The 21,704-nt window shown below is 38.9% G+C and overlaps 1 protein-coding gene across 6 annotated transcripts in view; it reads right to left on the bottom strand.

The window, feature by feature from the left end:
• SLF2 (SMC5-SMC6 complex localization factor 2) overlaps nucleotides 1-21,704 on the bottom strand; it is a 52,979-nt gene continuing 31,275 nt past the window's right edge. For 5 of the 6 annotated variants that reach the window (XM_032180119.2, XM_032180130.2, XM_032180147.2 and 2 more), the window contains 9 exons: nucleotides 21,282-21,384; nucleotides 19,914-20,090; nucleotides 18,297-18,394; nucleotides 17,584-17,671; nucleotides 15,228-15,359; nucleotides 14,681-14,758; nucleotides 8,593-8,679; nucleotides 5,664-5,732; nucleotides 1-3,268 (listed from right to left, as the gene is read on the bottom strand). In XM_032180119.2, coding sequence (XP_032036010.1) covers nucleotides 3,233-3,268; nucleotides 5,664-5,732; nucleotides 8,593-8,679; nucleotides 14,681-14,758; nucleotides 15,228-15,359; nucleotides 17,584-17,671; nucleotides 18,297-18,394; nucleotides 19,914-20,090; nucleotides 21,282-21,384 — 868 coding nt within the window. In that variant the 3' untranslated portion in view covers nucleotides 1-3,232. Of the gene's footprint in view, nucleotides 3,269-5,115; nucleotides 5,733-8,592; nucleotides 8,680-14,680; nucleotides 14,759-15,227; nucleotides 15,360-17,583; nucleotides 17,672-18,296; nucleotides 18,395-19,913; nucleotides 20,091-21,281; nucleotides 21,385-21,704 lie in introns of those variants that run through there. The other variant, XM_032180109.2, reaches the window with a different exon arrangement.

Here is a 21,704-nt window from a genome sequence, read left to right on the forward strand (position 1 = left end):
TTCAAACTGAGAAAAAGCAGTTTTAATAGCACACACACACATATATTCATAGGACTTTAACAAGATGTAGTATAAAATCTTTAAAAAAATAAAAGGAAAGAAAAAAATCTGTATTTACTGCCTAAGAGCTGGTGGATTAACTGGCTGACAGGACTGCCCAGGAAAAACAAATGCACAGATAATGAGGTATGCCGACACTGTTCATGAGTAAGGAATAACCACAGATCATGCTAACTGCTCTACATGCCCAGCCGCCTGGACCCTACTGTTGCCTCCTTAGCGACAAACCACCACGGTCATCCCCTAATTCTCCAACTCAGTAGCTTGTTTGATGGGCTACCTCTTAAAATTTTCATTTTTAATTTAAAAATTACCCTTGGCTTAAAGACGCCACACATTATTACTGGCCAGTCCCCCACCAATTATATTTGTTTTTATAAAAATAAAAATGCAAATACTCCAACTAAGCCTGGATGATAACACGCCATTTTGTATCTTTTACATTTGAGAAGATTTTTGTGAAGTTGAAAGCAAGCTACTATTTGTGCTTGAAAGCAGAAACAAAATGCAAACCTTCCAAAAGGTGACAAAGGCACCACTGCCGTCAGGAGATAGAAAATGTACAAATGCTGTTACTTTACGGCTACATCAATGCATTTTGTGCATGGAGAGCCTCTTAATGTGATAAAAGTAGTAGAATTATATTTTCAGTAACAAGAAAAACAGTTAGAAAAGGCAAACAGTTACACACAAAAGCATAAACACAAGTACCTTAATGTGCAGCTTGCAAGAAGGGTAATAAGTTTGCCATACATATCCATAAAATTAGACAAGGTGATTTTTGGCACAGTAATATTGCCAAACACACCACCACTCAGTGCAAGCTTTGTTTGCCAAGTCTCCAAAGTGGCCTGACATTCTCTGTGCAATGAACATTTCTCCCTCTCTACCATCCCATTCACTGGGCAATAGCAGCAGGAGGGAGACAAAGCATGGGTACTCAAGGGAGAAGTAAAATACTTGATTTGGCAGAAAAACCATGGGCTACTTGTGCTAAAAGAGAGTCACAAAATTTTCATGAGAACCCAAATGCAAATACTGACTAGACTATGACCTGGAGTCTGAAGACCTCTACCAGAGTCATAAATACAAGGGCCTAAACTGAGGTCTGGCCATTTATTTTAAAGGGACCATGAAGTATTTTTTTCTAAAGGAGAAATATAATTGAAAATAGAGATTTTTTTCTTATTGGAACTGTTAAATAAAAATGTATCAAAGTGGTTTTAAATTTGATAGGCAGTTATCTGTTGAAACTGCAATACAAAAGGGTCATTAAAAAAAAACCTGAATAACCCACTTGTCCCCCCATTAATGTACACAATTAGAAAATATTTACACACTGTAAATTACAAGCAATATAAGCAGTATTTTATACTTTGAGATTTTGTACACTTTACACAATGCAAAATGAGAAAAATATGAACACGTATAAAATTACACGCAAATAATGTATCTACAAAGGATTAAATTACAGAATGAAAGCCCCCATCCTTGGGCAGATAGATGCCAGAGTTTCAAGCTTCTGTCAAATAGAACTCTTTGTATCTATCTCTTTAACCATAAGTGGCATTTTGTAACAATACCCTTGAGAGGTAGTATCAAGATAATATTCTTACCAGTAAACAACACAGAATAAAACTTTTGTTGGTCTGACTCTTGGAGCCTCAAATCAGTTTAGGTTCTTGGAAACTGGATTTACTTAGTCTTCCCTATAAAATCTTTGACTGCCAATGCTTGATTGACATGAGCTCAAAAGTTACTGATGCTATTTTAAATGATAAATTTAAGACAAAATGCTTTTTACTCCTAAGCCTCAATTTAGAGGTAGAAAGTTATTTTATTTTCTTGCCTCTCAAACCGCAAACATCAAGTCCAGTTTCTGTTCCCCTCCATCATCTTTCCCCCCACAACTGGAGACACTAGAGCACTCAGGAGAACAGGTCACTCAAGCCAATACTGAAAGAACAACAAAAAAAGTTGGCATTCTTTCAGGAAACAAACCCTCCTAAAAGGGTCATCTAGTCAACAAAATAATTTTCTAGTTGGCTAGTAAGGGTTTGTTACTACCCCTGGGCTAAAACCAACATGTGCACTTCCACTAACCCTCTACCATTTAAACCAAAGGATGGCTTTCCAGTGTTTAAGAATTTAAAGCAGCTGTGGTTTTGAAGTGCAACAACTTCAAGATACAAGAGCGCGCGCGTGTGCGCGCGCGCGCACACACACACACACACACACACACACACATACACAGACACAATGTCCCAAAGAATTCAGGTGTCTGCCAAAATTATACACTCATGGAAACAAGGTTGTTGGAAACTTGTCCAGATCTTTAGGCTTTTACAATATAGACTTCTGTAATATGGTTACCAAGAGCCAGAATTCTAAGATATAGCCAATATTCTAAGATTTAACCAGTATTTAAAATACATGCATTTAAAAGAAATCCAGAACAAACTGCATATGAATGTTCTGGCATCAAAACAGGGCCACTACTTTACAGCTTAACCTCTTCCTCTTAAGGGGATCTGACAACATACCAAACTTTTGTTTCTCAACTGTTTAAATGTATTTTAAAAACAGATTTATAATCTTGAGTAATGAAGGAAAATGCATGGATTGAAACCTCTCTGTGGTTTATAAAAGTTACAGAAGAGATTTATGCTTTTTATTACTAAACTCAGTTTTAAGCATTCCCTTTGTGTCCAAAAATAAACAAGAGGGAAAATTAAACCCAACTGGAACTTGGTCTTGCTTTCCATGTCCAACTTCTCAAGTTAGTCCAAGCTCTTTTCTTATATATTTCCTGTGATTATCCAAGTGACAAAATTACTATCTAAAAAAGATAATTGGCTTATAATTTAACAAAAGGAGTTAACTGGGGCAGGTTACACATGTGACTATTATTCTGCTTCTACCCCTCCCATCTTTTAATAAGACTCTGCACTTTTGAAAGGTCAGTTGCCTTAACAATTAAGCAGATCATATTTCATATCTGCTTCAGAAATGGCAATTTCTTCATTACCAGCTTCATACTAGATATTCAAGTGGCACATTTGCTGTACATTTTCTTGGCATTCATTGGATTCTGTAATAATCCTTTCTACTCCTCTAGGAAAGGCTCTTATTGAATTTCTCTTGGTTCATGTTTTTGCTGCTGCAACTCCTATTAAGAATCTGGTACCCAGAAGTCATGAAGCTGCCCCTAAAAAAGGGAAGGAGAAAAAAGAGGGTAAAGCAAAATTTAATCACATTATGAATTAATCCTTATAAAACTACTAATCATCAGACAATGGGCTTTGATAAGACCAGTAATAAAATCTTTATATTGACTTCTCTGAAAATATATGGTAATCAGATTCAAATTTCACATTTAGTGGTCAAACAATAAAAAACAGTATAAAATAAGTGCAGGATGTTTTTCTCACCACTGCACACATGGAGGGACTTAGTTAAGCAGATTAAATAATGTTAAGCTGATTAGTATAGTTTTGCTATTAAATTGTTTTCTGTTTTAATACCACATCAGTACACGACCAGCATTAAAAGAAAATCTATTAAGGTTAGAAACAAATACAAAAACAACAAAACATAAATATAAGATTTCTCAAAGACTTAAAATAGAGAGATTGCTTTATCTACTTAATATTCAGTGTTCCTATTATTTTGATATAAAATATAAGCAACTTCTAGGCCCTGGCTACTCAAAGTTTAGTCCCTGGCTACTCAAAGTTTAGTCCCTGAAGCAGCAGCATTGGCATCAATCTGATAACTTGTTAGAAGTACAGAATATCAGCCGGGCGCGGTGGCTCATGCCTGTAATCCCAGCACTCTGGGAGGCCGAGGCGGGCGGATCACGAGGTCAGGAGATCGAGACCATCCTGGCTAACACAGTGAAACCCCGTCTCTATTAAAAAATACAAAAAAATTAGCTGGGTGTGGTGGTGGGCGCCTGTAATCCCAGCTACTGAGGAGGCTGAGGCAGGAGAATGGTGTGAACCCAGGAGGCGGAGCTTGCAGTGAGCCGAGATTGCACCACTGCACTCCAGTCTGGGCGACAGAGCAAGACTCCGTCTCAAAAATAAAAAAAATTAAAAAAAGAAAAGAAGTACAGAATATCTCAGTTCTCACTCCAGACCTATGAGTCAGAATCCATATTTCACCAAGTTCCTAGTTGATTCCTATGTACTTTAAAATTTGAGAGGCGTCATTTTAGACAATCCTATGCCAGTTACTCTGTAAACAAGCAGGCTAGCACACTTACTAGCAGGTGTTAAAAAAAATGTCCCTCTTAGGCAAAGACTCCTTAGACATAACATCAAAAAAAGTGAGATATATACATAATAAATAAAAATAAAGGAAAGGCAACACAGAATGGAAGAAAATATTTACAAATTATATCTCTAATAAGGGATTTGTATCCAGAACATACAACTCAATAATAAAAAGACAAATAACTATATTCAAAAATAGGCTTTTTGAAATGAAGTATGGGATGAAAAAAATGGGCAAAGGATCTGAATAGACATTTCTGCAAAAAAGCTATACAAATGACCAATAGGCATATGAGAAGATGTTCAACACCATTAATCATTAGGGAAATGCAAACTAAAACCACAATGAGACTCTACTTCCCTACTCCCTACTATGGCTTTAGTAAAAACAAGTGTTGGTGAGAATATGGAGAAATTAGAAACCTCAGACATTCTGGTGGGAATGCAAAATGATGCAGTCACTTTGGAAAACAGTCTGGTAGTTTCTTAAAACACTTAACATAGAATTACCATATGGCCCAGCAATTTGACTTCCTTTTCAAATGTTTCATTTGAGAACACATAGTCATATAAAAACTTGCATACAAATGTTCATGGAAATATTATTTGTAATAGCCAGAATGTGAAAACAATACAAATGTCTAATAAGTAGATAAATAAATGTGACATATCCATACAGTGGAAAATTATTTGGCAATAGAAGGGACGTACATGCTATAACATGGATTCACTTATCATTATATTAACTGAAAGCAGCCAATTACAAAAGATTACATAGTATATCTCATTTACCGATGTCCAGAATAGGGAAATCTATAGGGACAGAAAGTAGATTAGTGTTTGCCTAGGATTTGGGAGGAGTCAGGAGGGGAACCAAGGTAGTAGAGGAAAGGGGAATGAATGACTGCTAATGGGTACGGGATTTCTTTTTGGGGTGATGAAAATGTTCTAAAATTAGACTGTGGCAATGTTCTTCACTCTGTCAATGTATTAAAAACCACTGTACATATTAAGTGGGTAAAATCTATGGTATGTGAATTCTATCTCAATAGATCTGTCTCAAAAATGCTCTTAATCGAATAACCTCCATTTGATGCAATGTAATATTTTTAAATGGGCTCAACCACTTCTGGAAATAAATTAATGAATATAAAGCAAACAAAAACTAAAAAAATTACAAACCATGTACTATACTGGCATTTTCAGTTTATCTTAAGATAACTAGAAGCAAGTACACTGTTATACTCTATTTTATTTCAAACAGTATGAAGAGTGCCATTCAGCAAAACTATTAAGAATAAATGAAATTGTATAACAAAATGACACCTGAGTAGGCCGACAGTTCTGGATTATTTCCTGCCATTTTCCATGTATCCTAGCGACCAAGTCTTTCACCTTAAAAATATCAAAAACAGGAAAAGGGATCGGATTAAAACATCCTCACCTACAATCAGCTTAACACTACACAAAATATCTGACAGCTGCAACAGGCCCACACTCAACAACTCAATTTGATTTCTGTCAACAAAGAGAAAATAAACTACTCATCTTTTGAAGGAGATTTCAAATCATAGTAATTAATAAGACTTTCCTTTATCATCATAATCTAAACTATTGAATGCTTATGATTTAATTTTCCTGTTATTAAAGATCATCCCCCAAAACACATTCTCTGCCTTCAAAGGAACTTAACTTTAACTTGCTGGCTTTTGAACAACCAGATAGAGAAGCTGAAGGGTGGTCTGTGTCAACAGGGCCCAAGGCTTTGGCTGTTCCATGCCTTCCCTTCCCAGCTTCCCTTTGAAAGGATCAAGGCCATTAAAAAAACGTTTATTTGTCCCTCTCCACATTATTAGAAGATCCAAAATTCACTGTTACTCCTCTCCGTGTTTGTGCCCAAGTACTATGAATCCCCTTTAAATACCTAGTATTTTCCTACATTTGGAGTAGCAAGTGTCTGTGCAAAACTGAAACTTTACCACAAAAACCAAACTCTATCACTCTAGAGATTCTCAATTAGCTATTGAACATAACTGCTTGAGAAAAATGTTTTAAACAAGTCAGGAATTTTACAGCAGCTTTAAATTTATAAAGTAAATTATAATCTATGCTTTTTTCTTCATCCACAGTTCAGCAAATTAAATTTCTCCAAAACAATCACCAACTTTTCTGTAATAGAGGCTTTTGGAGAGGCAGGCAACTCACCTATTTCAGCAGGACCATCCCTTGAAGCAATTTCCACAGACCACTGTGTCGCTTTCCACTTTAAGTAGAAGCACTGGCAACAATCTGTGCCAAGCCCCTGTCTTTAAGAAACACAAAACTTGGGTGGTCCCCTTTTAGCATGTCTGACAGTAGTAGCCACCACCAAGTTCTACAGGCCAGCAATTCTGGTCAAGGAATGCTCAAAAGAATGTGCTTCTGAAACTAGAGTTCTACTCTTGGGGAAAGAGCTATCCCCTACATGTATCTGAAAATCAGAAATCTGATAACTTCATTAGTTGCTTATTTTTGTATTTAACTTAAATTTACTAAAATAAATACATATACTAAATCCGAATGGGTATCGTTCAAATGACTAACCTTTGCAGCTAATTAATGTAAGATATTAAGTTACAAAGCTGAGGCTTCACATTCAATGACTATCCAAAGACAAGAGGCAAAAAGAATCAGCTTTGTATTACATTACCAAAGCTAAAAGATAATCTTGGAATAAAAAAATCCTTAGAAAAAGTATTTTTATTTTATTTTATTTATATTATTTTTTGAGACAGAGTCTTGCTCTGTCGCCCAGGCTGGAGTGCGGTGTCGAGATCTCAGCTCACTGCAAGCTCTGCCTCCTGGGTTCAAGGGATTCTCCTTCCTCAGCCTCCTGAGTAGCTGGGACTACAGGCACGCACCACCACACCTGGCTCATTTTTGTATTTAGAAAAAAGTATTTTAAAACTGCCTGATTTTATGTTTCAGGAAAAACTGTCAAATCATTCTATTAATACTAACATTACTTTCCTACTCCATACTCATATATTTGGCTTTTCTACTGTCTTTGAGTATATAAAATCTTTAAGAAAAAAAGCTTAGCAAGCTTAGTGCTGAATCATTTCCACCCTAGAGCTCAGACTAGGTGTTGTATGACCCAAAGATTTGAAGACTCCTGGCCAGGTGCAGTGGCCCACACCTCTAATCCCAGCTCTTTGGGATGCCAAGGCAGGCGGATCACGAGGTCAGGAGTTTGAGACTAGCTTGGACAACATGGTGAAACCCTGTCTCTACTAAAAATACAAAAAAGAAAATTGCTGGACATGGTAGCAGGTGTCTGTAATCCCAGTTACTTGGGAGGGTGAGGCAGGAGAATTACCTGAACCTGGGAGGCGGGGGTTGCAGTGAGTCGAATTTGTGCCACTGCACTCCAGCCTAGGCAACAAGAGTGAAACTCCGTCTCAAAAAAAAAAAAAAAAAAAAAGATTTGAAGATTCCTTCCTTTAATATATTCTTCAATGAAACATTCAAAGAGTAACAGCTAATCTATTTGTACTCTATGAATAAAACAACTTTTCAACCATCATAAAATTTCAAAGCCACTGTTTCATAACTTATATATTTATTTAAATAATGCTTCAATCCTTGATGGTAACTTAAGCATGAAAATTTTAATTTGTGTAATGGGGAAAAATATGTATCATTAGTACTAGAAGTATTTTTCTTCTTGGGTATCAGGAGTTTCAGAACACAAAGTAAAGTGAAAAGTGTATTTGCTTTGAGATTTTTTTTCCTTTCACTTTTAATTTAGCTACACTAATTTAGCAGGAGCTGATTCCTGCTATTAAAAGAGAAAGTCCTATTTCTAATCTTACATGTTTCTTTTTTTTCTGAGACAGAGTCCTACTCTATCTCCCAGGCTGGAGTGCCATGTGTGTTCATAGCTCACTGCAACCTCAAACTCCTAGGCTCCAGTGATCCTCCTGCCTCAGCCTCCCAAGTAGCCAGAATTATAGGTGCATGCCACCATGCCTGGCTATTTTTCAAAATTTTTGTAGAGATAGAGTCTTGCTATGTTGCCCAGGCTGGTCTTGAACTCCTGGCTTGAAGCAATCCTCCTGTCTCAGCCTCCCAAAGTATTGGGATTACAGGCATGAGCCACCATGCCTAGCCTTATATGTTCTTTTTCTGAATATAGGCCTGTATGCTTCTATCCTTAAATATTAACGTAACCAAGATTAGGGAAAAAAAAGAAAAAAAGAAAAAACACACTTACCTTAGTTCTGTAAAAAAGTCTTGCATCTTCCCTAATATCACATTTAACATGCTTTTCCAAAGCCCCACAGAGTAGCACAAAGTGTTTCTGTGCAAAACAAATGCAAGGGGTGAAAACAATTCTGAAGCATTACAAATTAACAAAGAAGAAATTATGCAGCTAGAACAACTAAATCATTTAAAAATCTATTATTCCTGTTAGCAATGACTGATGTTAACTATCCAACATAACAGTAGTTGTATCAGTGAAAGTTGCTTCCATGACAGTAAGATTACTAGTTTAAAAAATATACACTCTAACAAAAGTTGTTTTGCTATGCATTAACTCGCATTAATGAAAATTAACCCCAGAGCTCTAACTAGGTAATATAGTACTCAGAAATTTAAAGAGTCCTTCCTTTAACACACTCTCTAACAAAATATTCAGAAAACAGCTAGCCTTTTTTTAAAAAAAAAATAAAAAAATTTTTTAAAGAAATGGGGTCTGGCTCTGGTGCCAGGCTGGAGTGCAGTGGCACAATTATAGCCCACTGCACCCTTGAACTCCCCAGCTCAAGTGCTCCTCCAGTCTCAGCCTCCTGATTAGCTAGGATTACAGGCATGCACCACCATGCCCAGTTCTTTTTTTTGAGACAGAGTTTTGCTCTGTCACCTAGGCTGAAGTGCAGTGGTGCGATCTCAGCTCACTGCAACCTCTGGCTCCCAGGTTCAAGTGATTCTCTGCCTCAGCCTCCTGAGTAGCTGGGATTACAAGTGTGCACCACCACACCCAGCTAATTTTTATATTTTTAGTAGAGACAGGTTTTGCCACGTTGGCCAGGCTAGTCTCAAACTCCCGACCTCAGGTGATCCACCTGCCTCAGCCTCCCAAAGTGCTGGGATTACAGGTGTGAGCCACCGCTTTTGAGATGGAGTCTCGCTCTGTCACCCAGGCTGGAGTGCAGTGGCAGGATCTCGGCTCACTGCAAGCTCCGCCTCCTGGGTTCACACCATTCTCCTGCCTCAGCCTCCCGAGTAGCTGGGACTACAGGCGCCCGCCACCACGCCCGGCTAATTTTTTGTATTTTTAGTAGAGACGGGGTTCCACCTGGTCTCGGTCTCCTGACCTCGTGATCCACCCGCCTCGGCCTCCCAAAGTGCTGGGATTACAAGCGTGAGCCACCACGCCTGGCCGCCAATTTTTTTTTAATTTTTAAATTTTTTTGTGGAGACAGGGTCTCACTTTGTTGCCAAGGCTAGTGTCAAATGCCTGGCTTCAAGTGATCCTCCCACTTCAGACTCCCAATGTGTTGAGATTACAAGCATGAGCCACTGCGACTCGCCAGCACAATACTGGCGCATTTGATATTCGGTGATGTTGGTATCTTATGAATATATTATACTGTTGCCAAGGTATAATGGTTAAGTTCCACTCCAACAAACAGAGCTAACATTTGCTGACAAATAATCTTTTCAATATGACATGATTATAAGACACTATCATGCCCCTCTTTCTGGTATATATGGGAATTCTTATAGCAAATCAGTTTGCGACTTTTTTTTTTTAAGAGATAGGGTCGGCCGGGCACGGTGGCTCATGCCTGTAATCCCAACACTTTGGGAGGCTGAGGCGGGCAGATCACGAGGTCAGGAGATCAAAACCATCCTCACTAACATGGTGAAAACCCGTCTCTACTAAAAATACAAAAAAATTAGCCAGGCGTGGTGGCGGGTACCTGTAGTCCCAGCTACTCGGGAGGCTGGGGCAGGAGAATGGCATGAACCCGGGAGGCAGAGCTTGCAGTGAGCCGAGACTGCGCCACTGCACTCCAGCCTGAGCGACAGAGTGAGACTTCATCTCAAAAAAAAAAAAAAAAAAAAAAAAAAAAAAAAAAAAAAAAAAAAAAAAAAAAAAAAAAAAAGAGATAGAGTCTTGCCCTGTTATCCAGGCTGGAGTGCAATGGTGGGATCATAGCTCCCTGCAGCTTTGAACTCTTAGGCTCAAGTAATCTTCCCATCTCAGTCTTCTGGGTAGCTGGGACTACAGGTACGTGCCACCACACTTAGCTAGTTTTTGTTTTTGATTTTCTGTGGAGACAGCATCTTGCTATGTTGCCTAAGCTGGTTTTAAACTCCTAGGCTCAAGCAATCCTCCTGTCTCTGCCTCCCCAAGTGTTGGATTACAGGCATGAGCCACCACACCTGGCCCTATTTTTTTTTTTCTATAAGAACAAGACAACCTTTCATTAATAGAGGTTCATACTCAATTCTTTGAAAAATTATGCATCTTAAATTTTAGAAATGTATAGACCTAAGCAGTTCTCTCACATATACTTGGTGAGAATGTAAATGAACACTTTCTGGGATGAAAATGTGATAATAGCTATTTAAAATAATTAAAATTTGAAATATTTATAAACTTTGATCTAACAATTCTACTTCTAGGAATTTACCTTATAGCTATGCTTGCAGAAGTGGGCAAAGATATATGAATAAGCATGTTCATATTAACACTATGTGTAATCACAAAAAACATACTGTTTATCAATAAAGGCTTCAAAATACTATAGTTATTAGACAGAAGTGCTAATATTTGATTTTTTATATATTTTTTTGAGACAGGGTCTCACTCTGTCACCCAGGCTGGAGGGCAGTGGCATGACCACAGTGCATGGCAGCCTCGACCTCCTCAGGCTCAGGTGTTCCTCCTGCCTCAGCCTCCCAAGCAGCTGGGACTACAGGCATGTGTCACCATGCCCGGTTAATTTTTTTTTTTTTGTAAAGGCGGCATTCTGCTATGTTGCCTAGGCTGGTCTTGAACTCCTGGGCTCAAGCGATATGCATGCCTTGTCCTCCTAAAGTGCTAGTATTACAGTTGTGAGCCACTGCGCCCAGCCAAGTGCTAATGTCTTAAAGAGGAGGCCGGGCACAGTGGCTCACTTGAGGTCAGGAGTTCAAGACCAGCCTGGCCAACATGATGAAACCCCATCTCTACTAAAAATACAAAAATTGGCCAGCGTCGTGGCGCATGTCTGTAGTCCCAGCTACTCGGGAGGCTGAGGCAGGAGAATCGCTTGAACCCAGGAGACAGAGGTTGCAGTGAGCTGAGATCGTGCCACTGCACTTCAGCCTGGGTGACAGAGCAAGACTCTGTCTCAAAAAAAAAAAAAAAAAAAAAAAAAATTTTTTTTTAAAGAGGAAAAAAAGGAAGTTGCAAATGATACTAATACTATGATTCCATTTTTGTTAAAATAATTGCTAGTATATTATATGTAATATATTAGTAAATTGTGAAGAAATTTACAGGAGGGCACTGGATTGTAGGAGTCTTTCAGTTTTTACTTTATATAAGTTTTACAATAATCACTAATTTTTTTTTTTTTTTTAAATAGAGATGGCATTGCCCAGGCTGCTCTTGAACTCCTGGGCTCAAGTGATCCTCCTGACTCAGCCTCCCAAAGTGCTGGGATTACAGGCATGAGCCACCATGCCCAGTCACTGACTTTTTTAATCATAAAAAGTAATTTATAGCCGGCATGGTGGATCACGCCTGTAATCCCAGCACTTTGGGGGGCCGAGGTGGGCGGATCACAAGGTCAGGAGTTCGAGAGCAACATGATCAACATGGTGAAACTCCGTCTCTACTAAAAGTACAAAAATTAGCCAGGTGTGGTGGCAGGCACCTGCGATCTCAGCTACTTGGGAGGCTAAGGCAGGAGAATCACTTGAACCTGGGAGGCAGAGGTTGCAGTGAGCCAAGATTGTGCTAGTGCACTCTAGCCTGGGTGACAGAGCAAGACTCCGTCTCAAAAAAAAAAAAAGGTATAAAATATAAAAACCATGTAAGAACATTACAGACAGATGACTGTATTAGCTTCCAATCAGAAAAGCAAACACTTTTTTTTTTGAGACAGAGTTCTGCTCCTGTTGTCCAGGCTGGAGTGCAATGGTGTGATCTCAGCTCACTGCAACCTTCGCCTCCCGGGTTCAAGCAATTCTCCTGCCTCGGGCTCCCCAGTAGCTGGGATTACAGGTGCCCACCACCACGCCCTGCTAATTTTTGTATTTTTAGGAGACAGGGTTTCACCATGTTGGTCAGGCTGGTCTCGAACTCCTGATCTCATGTGATCCACCCACCTCGGCCTCCCAAAGTGCTGGGATTACATGCGTGAGCCACTGTGCCCAACCGCAAACACAGTTTTATACACAATAGCATTTATAAAAACATAAGAATCAGTCTTGTGTCTTTTCTATTATGTCTAGGAGATACTATTTTTTTTTTTGAGGTGGAGTCTCCCTCTGTTGCCCAGGCTGGAGTATAGTGGTGTGATCTCAGCTCACTGCAACCTCCACCTCCTGGGTTCAGGCAGTTCTCCTGCCTCAGCCTCCAGAGTAGCTGGGATTACAGGTGTCTGCCACCATGCCCAGCTAATTTTTTTTTTTTTGTATTTTTAGTAGAGACAGGGTTTCATCATGTTGGCCAGGCTGGTCTCGAACTTCTGACCTCAAGTGATCCGCCCGCCTTGGCCTCCCAAAGTGCTGGGATTACAGGCATGAGCCACCACGTCCAGCCTAAGGTTTTTTTTGTTTGTTTTTTTTTTTGAGATGAAGTCTCGCTCTGTCGCCCAGGCTGGAGTGTAATGGCACGATCTTGCCTCACTGCAACCTCTGCCTCCTGGGTTCAAGCAATTCTCCTGTCTCAGCCTCCTGAGTAGCTGGGATTACATGCATGCACCAATACGCCTGGCTTTTTGTATTTTTGTAGAGATAGGGGTTTCACCATGTTGGCCAGGCTGGTCTTGAACTTCTGACCTCAAGTGATCCACCCACTGCACCCTCCCAAAGTGCTGGGATTACAGGGGTAAGCCACGGCGCCCGGCACGTCCGGCCTAAGTTTTAAAACAGGAATTGGAGTAGTTAAGATATGAAATAAAAGGAATTAAGCAAGAACTTTCCCCAGGAGTATGGGAAGAATAGAATTAATTCAAAATGAAAATCTGAATGTTAGAAATGCATTTCTCAACTAGCCTGCCTTACTATCAGTTTAATTTTGAAGGCAAATGTTATTTCTAAAGGAACAAAAAGGGAATGGCAAAGAAATGGGAAGAAACGAGCTAAAAGCTGGCTGTATGGCAGATGCAGCTGACAGCAATAACTTAAGCATACTCTGAAAATGAACCTATGGTCTAAGAAGAATGTGTAATTGGAGTCCCAAGCCAAAGAATCTGGGAGTGGCCAATATAGAGTTTCACTCCTTAGCTATGAAGGACATCTGAACCCCCGGCACATGCCTTGGAAGGCCATTGGGATGCAGGCCCTTTGTTCTCGGTTACATGGAGGTTCCTAGGTAAAGAGTGCTAAGTGAAAATGCTATGTAAACTGCATGGTCTCTACAGATGGTATCAGTCCTCCTGTGTAGCCTGCTGCCACCTGACTGCCATTTCTACTGGAGTCAATATGGGTCCAGCACAACACCAGACCACTTCATATTTGGTGATGTTGGTATCTTATGAATATATTATACTACTGCCAAAGTATAATGGTTAAGTTTCACTCCAAGAAACAGAACTAACATTTGCTGACAATTCTTTTCTTTTCTTTTCTTTTTTTTTTGAGTTGGAGTTTCACTCTTGTTGCCCAGGCTGGAGTGCAGTGGTGCAATCTCAGCTCACTGCAACCTCCACCTCCCGGGTTCAAGCGATTCTCCTGCCTCAGCCTCCCGAATAGCTGGGATTACAGACACCTGCCACAATGCCTGGCTAATTTTTTTGTATTTTTAGTAGAGATGGGGTTTCACCATGTTGGCCAGGCTGGTCTTGAACTCCTGACCTCAAGTGATCCTGACCTCCACCCACCTCGGCCTCCCAAAGTGCTGGGATTACAGGCGTGAGCCACGGTGCCCGGCCAACAATTCTTTTCAATATGATATGATTACAAGACCACTATCATGCCCCTCTTTCTGGTATACATGGGAATTCTTATAGCAAAATCAATTAGCTTTTTATTAAGAAAACTTTATATAGTTTTCTCCTATATAAAGCATGCTCACTCATTCCATCATCAGTAACACCTATTTAAAAACAGCAGCAACAACACTAAACACTACCTACCCGTTGTCCAGAAGAAAAAGAATGAGAACAACTAACTTCACCGACTAAATGAAGAAGAATGTAGGTCAGGTAATATGCCTGTTAGAGAAATGAATAAAATTAACACCTATGAATTAGCTAGCATAGATGTCATTCCAATTTACACATTAGGAAAGTTGCCCAGGAAGGATAAAGGGTATGTTCAAGTTAACCCAGCTGGTCAGTAAGTAAAAGCCAAGCATCTAAACTAGGCTTTCTCATTTCTAACTCAAGTGCATTCTTTTTACCATGATTCATGACCTCACGACTGCCCTAATAAAGGGCTACAAAAAATACTCTTGGAAGCAAATTACCAACAATCATCCTTTTACCTAAATTTTCAACTCTCAAATTTATGGAAGAATTTCATGACAGTGATAAATTAAAAATATCATTCGCTTTAAAATTATGTTTGCTAGAATGTATCTAGTATCCAAATCCAGAAATGCCTACATTATCAGTCTATGGTTAGGAAGCTGATAACAGTTATGCTTCTATGTACTCTTTGAGACTTTCTAGCACTGGATACCTGCTTTTCAAGTTCTAAATGAAGACTGTCATCAATAATGCCATCTGGTTGTTCGGCCTTTTTCTTCAAGACCATTTTCTTTAACAAATCAGAAGGCTTCATCTGCACAAGATAGCGATGTAGGACTGATACCTATTAAAAGAAAGAGGAGACATTGAGCAAAGCTAAATAATACAGTTGTTCTTTCTTAGGCTGTTTTTTCCAGTGTCTACTCTTTCATTTTGTCCTTTATTATAGCTTTCTTTACACTTGAACATTATCCATTTTCCCTTTATGTAAAACCCCTGAATTGCTTAAAAAGGGATTTTTAGTGGTCGGGCACGGTGGCTCACACCTGTAATCCCAGCACTTTCAGAGGCCGAGGGAGGTGAATCACCTGAGGTTAGAAGTTCAAGACCAGCCTGGCCAACGTGGAGAAACCCCGTCTCTACTAAAAATACAAAAATTAGTTGGGCATGGTGGCATATGCCTGTAGTCCTAGCTACTCGGGAGCCTGAAGCATGAGAATCACTTGAATATGTGGGGTGGAGGTTGCAGTAAGCCGAGATCGTGCCATGCACTCCAGCCTGGGCGACAGAGCAATACTACGTCTCTCAAAAAAAAAAAAAGGGGATTTTAAGTTAAAGATTTAGTACTTGTAACTTAGGATAAATGCTTAGGAGACCAAATGATATTATAACAGAGGTCACAGGGAATGCTTTCTCTGTTAAATTATTTGAAAGTCAACAAAGTTGACTCTGTGGTTAGAAGTCATTGAATTCTGAGAAGAACTACAAGAAGTTGCAGTAAAAATCACAACTAAATTGTAACTTGAATATCAGTTAGTGAGAGGGTTAATTATTCATGTAATTACTCAGCTAATTATTCTATTTTACATGGGCAAAAAAGGAAAAAGTAATAGAACAATAAAAGTTAGGAGAAATGGTAGAAATCCTATCTCCAGATCTCTTTTGAAGGCAGTAAATATCATTGAAAGGAATGAGAACTATCTGCTAATTACCCTGGTAGCTCCAGCACGATCCCCATATATCTGGAATCAAATCTACCCCAACTCTACTAAAGCAGAAACCAGTTGTGCCCATCAATCTCTCCATCCCACAGCATCTCGTGCATGCTTTGATTACTGTTCTTACCACACTAACCCACAAGAGTTGGTTAATTTTGTTTCAACCATTAGATTATGTTTTCAAGGGCAGAGTCTCTAATCTAAATCTTTGTTTGTTTTAATTTCTAGGACCTGGTGGCATACCTTGTACCAAACTGCAAATCAAACAAGAACAGAGGGACATCCAGATCAGGTTCTATGGTGCTTTTTTTTTTTTGAGACAGAGTCTCGCTCTGTCGCCCAGGCTGGAGTGCAGTAGTGTGATCTCAGCTCACTGCAAGCTCCGCCTCCCAGGTTCATGTCATTCTCCTGCCTCAGCCTCCCGAGTAGCTGGGACTACAGGTGCCCGCCACCATGCCCGGGTAATTTTTTTGTATTTTTTTTAGTAGAGACGGGGTTTCACCATGTTGGCTAGGATGGTCTCGATCTCCTGACCTCGTGATCCACCTGCCCTGGCCTCCTAAAGTGCTGGGATTACAGGCTTGAGCCACTGCGCCCAGCCTATGGTGAGTTTTCAAATCCAACCAAGGGCAGCCCCATTAGTGCCATCAATGTTTATAAAAAGCCTTCAGAATTTCTCAGAGTGGGACTTCCATTGGACATTTTTTTTAATTAAAAAAATTCATGTATATATATTAAACACAGGGTCTCCCTATGTTGCTTAGGTTGGACTCGAACTCCCGGATTCAAAGGATCCTCTGGCCTCAGCCCCCCAAGTAGCTGGGACGATAGGTGTGTGCCACCAGTACCCAGCAACAGCGGGACATGTTTATCCACACCCTCATATATACATGATATATTCTTACTGAACAAGTACTAGAGGGCAACTACATTTAAGCTCTATGATCTAAAAAGACTCATTTTAAAACAGGTTAAAGATGCAATCAATGTACAATGGTTTTGCAATTTCTAATCTTGCAATAAAATTGCTAACTTGGAAAAGCTGAATTCAATAAATGAAATCATATTCATATAATTGCACATTATGATTTTCCCAGTAGTTTCTTTATACATTAATTCACATCTGATTGTCCACAACCATCCTAAGTGGTGGAGGGTGCAATACTATCTCCATTTCACAGATGAAAAAACTGGATCTTGTTAGTTAAAAGTGCTAGAGATTACATGAACAGTATCAAGCTTGAGAGCTGGGCTCTGACCCCAGGACCTTTGACTTAGGGTTCATCAATTTTCCTTACACCTCTCATTACCTCTCCCATTTATTAAAAATAAAAATGTATTTATTTATACCTGCAGATTACTGGCATTAGGAATATCTTCGTGTTTCTCATCCAAAAGCTTTGAAATAATCACTAGACTGAGGCACTGTCTCAGTTGCCTAGAATTAGAAGTTAAAAGTATTTAGAATGTATTTTAATTAATACTGCTTGAAAAGCAAATGAATGAGCCAAGAGGAGCTCTAGTTCTAATTGGAAATACAGGCAATGTTTCAAGAGAAGTCTGTACAGGAACATATAAGCTGTTATAGAACAGTAAAATTTTCATGTAAAATATTTGTACATAAAACTTGAGTTATCTGAAGCTCAATAAATCATTTAACGGCCTTATCTTGGACCCTGATGATTTACTGACAGAAAACCTATTTTTTTACTGATGAAATTTATTTTTACTAAAGCAAAAAAAAGCTAATTCATTTATTTTTGTGGAATATATCATCTATATTAAGGTAACAGATAAACTAAAATTAAAAATAAAAAATATTCAGCTTGGGTGACAGAGTGAGACTGTCTCAAAGAAAAAAAAAAAAAAATTACATAATGACCTGAGTTAAGAATTAGAATAAGGCAGAATCAGGCTATCAACGCCTTTTCTCACAACTGAATATGAAATAAACATATCTGATCTAACATTCAAAGAATGATGAATGGAAATAAAGAACCCAAGGCATTTCATTAATGTAAAATTATAAAATTTCTTAATGCTTAATTCTCACTTTTCAATACCTTCCACGTGACGTCCAATTAGGGACCAGCTGTACCAACCACAGAAGGTTGTGGGGATGACTGGAGAGTTCATTTATGCCCAGACAGAGTTCAGGCACCTGAAAAAAAAGAACATGTAAGATTTCTTTTCAAACAGAACAGTAGAATCAAACACCCAACAGATCATCTACATCCCTTCTTGACATAATGGAAGCACTAGTACGAAATAGAGCACACATTTTTAGAAATAGCATGGAGTCTAGAATCTGCTAAAATGTACACAATACACAGATTCAGTTTTACTTATACTATCTTAAATGGACTGAACAGATATATTTAGCAGAATTTCACTTGGCTTTCACGTTTTGTACTACATCATATCTCCATCTATATTTAAACAGTCCTTCTTGGAAAGATAAACTGATCTAAATACAAATGTGTATGAGAGTTGTACAAGACCATATATGTTCCTGATTTGGGATTTCTTGCACTTTAGGGATCCAATTCCAGTATTTTTAAAAGCCTAACACCTGGCCGGGTGTGGTGGCTCAAGCCTGTAATCCTAGCACTTTGGGAGGCCGAGGGAGGTGAATCACTTGAGGCCAGGAGTTTGAGACCAGCCTGGCCAAAATGGTGAAACCTGTCTCTACTAAATACACAGAAATTAGCTGGGCAGGGTGGCGTGTGTCTATAGTCTCAGCTACTTGGGAGGCTGAGGCACAAGAATCGCCTGAATCCGGGAGGCAGAGGTCGCACTGAGACAAGGCAGCACCACTGAACTCCTGCCTGGGTGACAGGAGATGCTGTCTAAAAAAAAAAAAAAGCCTAACACCCCCAAAATATGTATTATCATTGTGTATCAATTTTTAAAAAAGCCTAACAGTTGCTTCAAAATAATCTGATGAGCAGGGAAAGGAAATACAGGGTCAGTTTTACATTAGACAAGATTATGTCTCAATTACTGAAGCAAAGTGATACTTAGGAATTTATTATACTCTTTGCCCTACTTTTGCATATTTTAATTTTTCCATCAAAAAAGACTGAAAAATATAATTTTTAAAAAGGCCTAACAAAAATTATACATGTTCATCCTCCATATGGTTGCAGAAGTTCAACTCAAATTCTGGTTGTAGGTATGACTCACTCCATCATTTCACTTAGGTCTCTGCTCCAAGGTTATTTTGGAAAGGCCTTTCCCTGCCTGCCTTATATGAAATAGCATAGCATCCGGTCTTGCTATACTCATGTCCTGCTTTATTTTAATTTGTAGTACTTAACTACTACCTGACATGATAATATAATCAACATTTACTTGTTTATCTAACCCTTTGACTAGGACAAAAGCCCCATGAAGGCAAAGACTCTGTCTCTTTCACAGCTCAATCTTTAGCACCTACATTAATGCTCAGTCCATAGGAAATCCCCAATAAACACATTTTTGTTGGATAAATAGCTGAAGTTTTAGAAAAAATTCAATTATCATGAATTTAAACACAGCTCCAGCAAACATTCTCTTCCTCAGCTCATTTTTAATCTGCCAAAGATCTTGAGTTTAGAAACAGTATTAATTCCATATGCACTATGAGTCAAATTGTAATGCTATACAAAAATGAATATTGAAGTTTTAAATAACATTACCTTTGTGTTCCAATCTCTGATGTTTTTCATCAGGTTTATCAGGAGGCTTTGAAAGTCTACTAGAGGAATCTGTTTCAGCTGTTTTTCCAAACTCATTTTAAATAACATTAAAATCAGCAACATTATTTCACGATCCTGGTAACCTTCTGGACGTATAGATGTACACAAGCCTAGAAACTGTTTAACATAAATGCACAGACAAAAATATTTTAGGAGGTATATTTTACTTTTAGTTTTAATTATAAACTCTTTGACAAAAGATGCAAAAAAGAACTATAAAGAAAACAAACATCAGATGTCTAGAGAAAAGAAGGCAAGAACTACTCAATGTTAATAGTTGAATTAAGTGGCATTTTCTTCTCCATTTTCCATTTTTGAGATTTTCTTAATGGTTCTGTATCACTGATTCGATTCAGCAACTAAAAATGTTTCACACTGTCATTAACTCTTTTTTTTTTGATCTTCTTTTTTTTGAGACGGAGTCTCACTCTGTTGCCCAAGCTGGAGTACAGTGGTGCAATCTCAGCTCACTGCAACCTCCACCTCCCGGGTTCAAGTGATTCTCCTGCCTCGGCCTCCCCAGTAGCTGGGGTAACAGGTGCCTGCCACCATGCCTGGCTAATTTTTTTTTTTGTATTTTTAGTAGAGATGGGGTTTCAGAATGTTGGCCAAGCTGGTCTCAAACTCCTGACCTCAGGTGATCCACCAGCCTTGGCCTCCCAAAGTGCTGGGATTACAGGCATGACCCACCGTGCCCGGCCTCTGTCATTAACTCTTGATCACTAAGTTATATTGTAAGACTTTTTTTTCATACATACTACTTATAAAAAAATTATTGGTTTCAAAACTATTTAATGATGTAACTGACTTAAAGTTCTGTTCATCACTAATATTAAAACAAAATAAAAACAGCAAAAACAATCTTTAATACAAAGATTATTGCTAAGAAGTTTCAGAGACTGGAAATCACCTGGTAAGAAACTAAAGAGTTCTTTTTTTTTTTTTGAGACAGAGTCTTGCTCTGTTGCCCAGGCTAGAGTGCAGTGGCACGATCCTGGCTCACTGCAAGCTCCGCCTCCTGGGTTCGCGCCATTCTCCTGCCTCAGCCTCCTGAGTAGCTGGGACTACAGGTGCCTGCCACCATGCCTGGCTAATTTTTGTATTTTTAGTAGAGATGGGTTTTCACCGTGTTAGCCAGGATGGTCTCGATTTCCTGACCTCGTGATCTGCCCGCCTTGGGCTCCCAAAGTGCTGGGATTACAGGCGTGAGCCACTGCGCCCAGCCGAGATTTTTTTTTTAAAAAACCATTAACCACAGACTAAATGGTTCTAGCTCTGAGCAGAAGACACACAAAAGTTTTTTCCTACCTTAACCACATTTAAAATGTTGGTTTCAGGAAGTGTTGAAAAAATTGGCTTATAAGATGAATCTTCACTTTCTTTCCCCCTTGATGTTGTCTGTGTTTCAGAACTATTGAGAAGTGAGTAAAGCAATGTGAAGTTAGGCACAAAATATATTACTCACTTTAAGAAATTCTAGGCTACTTATTAAAAATTATGTTTTATCGAGGTATAATTTACATACAATAAAAGGAATGTACCCATTTTAAGTTTTGATAATCATATATACTAATGTAACCACCATCCAAATCAAGAAGTAGAACATTTCCATTCCCCTCAAAAGTCTCTTTATGCCAAATCCAAGTCAATCTGCTATCCCTGATTCAAGGCAAACACTAATATGATTTCTATCATTATGCATCAGTTTTCTCTTGAACAAGCTACTTTTTA

Source organism: Hylobates moloch, unplaced genomic scaffold (genome assembly GCF_009828535.3).
Source record: "Hylobates moloch isolate HMO894 unplaced genomic scaffold, HMol_V3 SCAFFOLD_3, whole genome shotgun sequence".
Taxonomy (NCBI): domain Eukaryota; kingdom Metazoa; phylum Chordata; class Mammalia; order Primates; family Hylobatidae; genus Hylobates; species Hylobates moloch.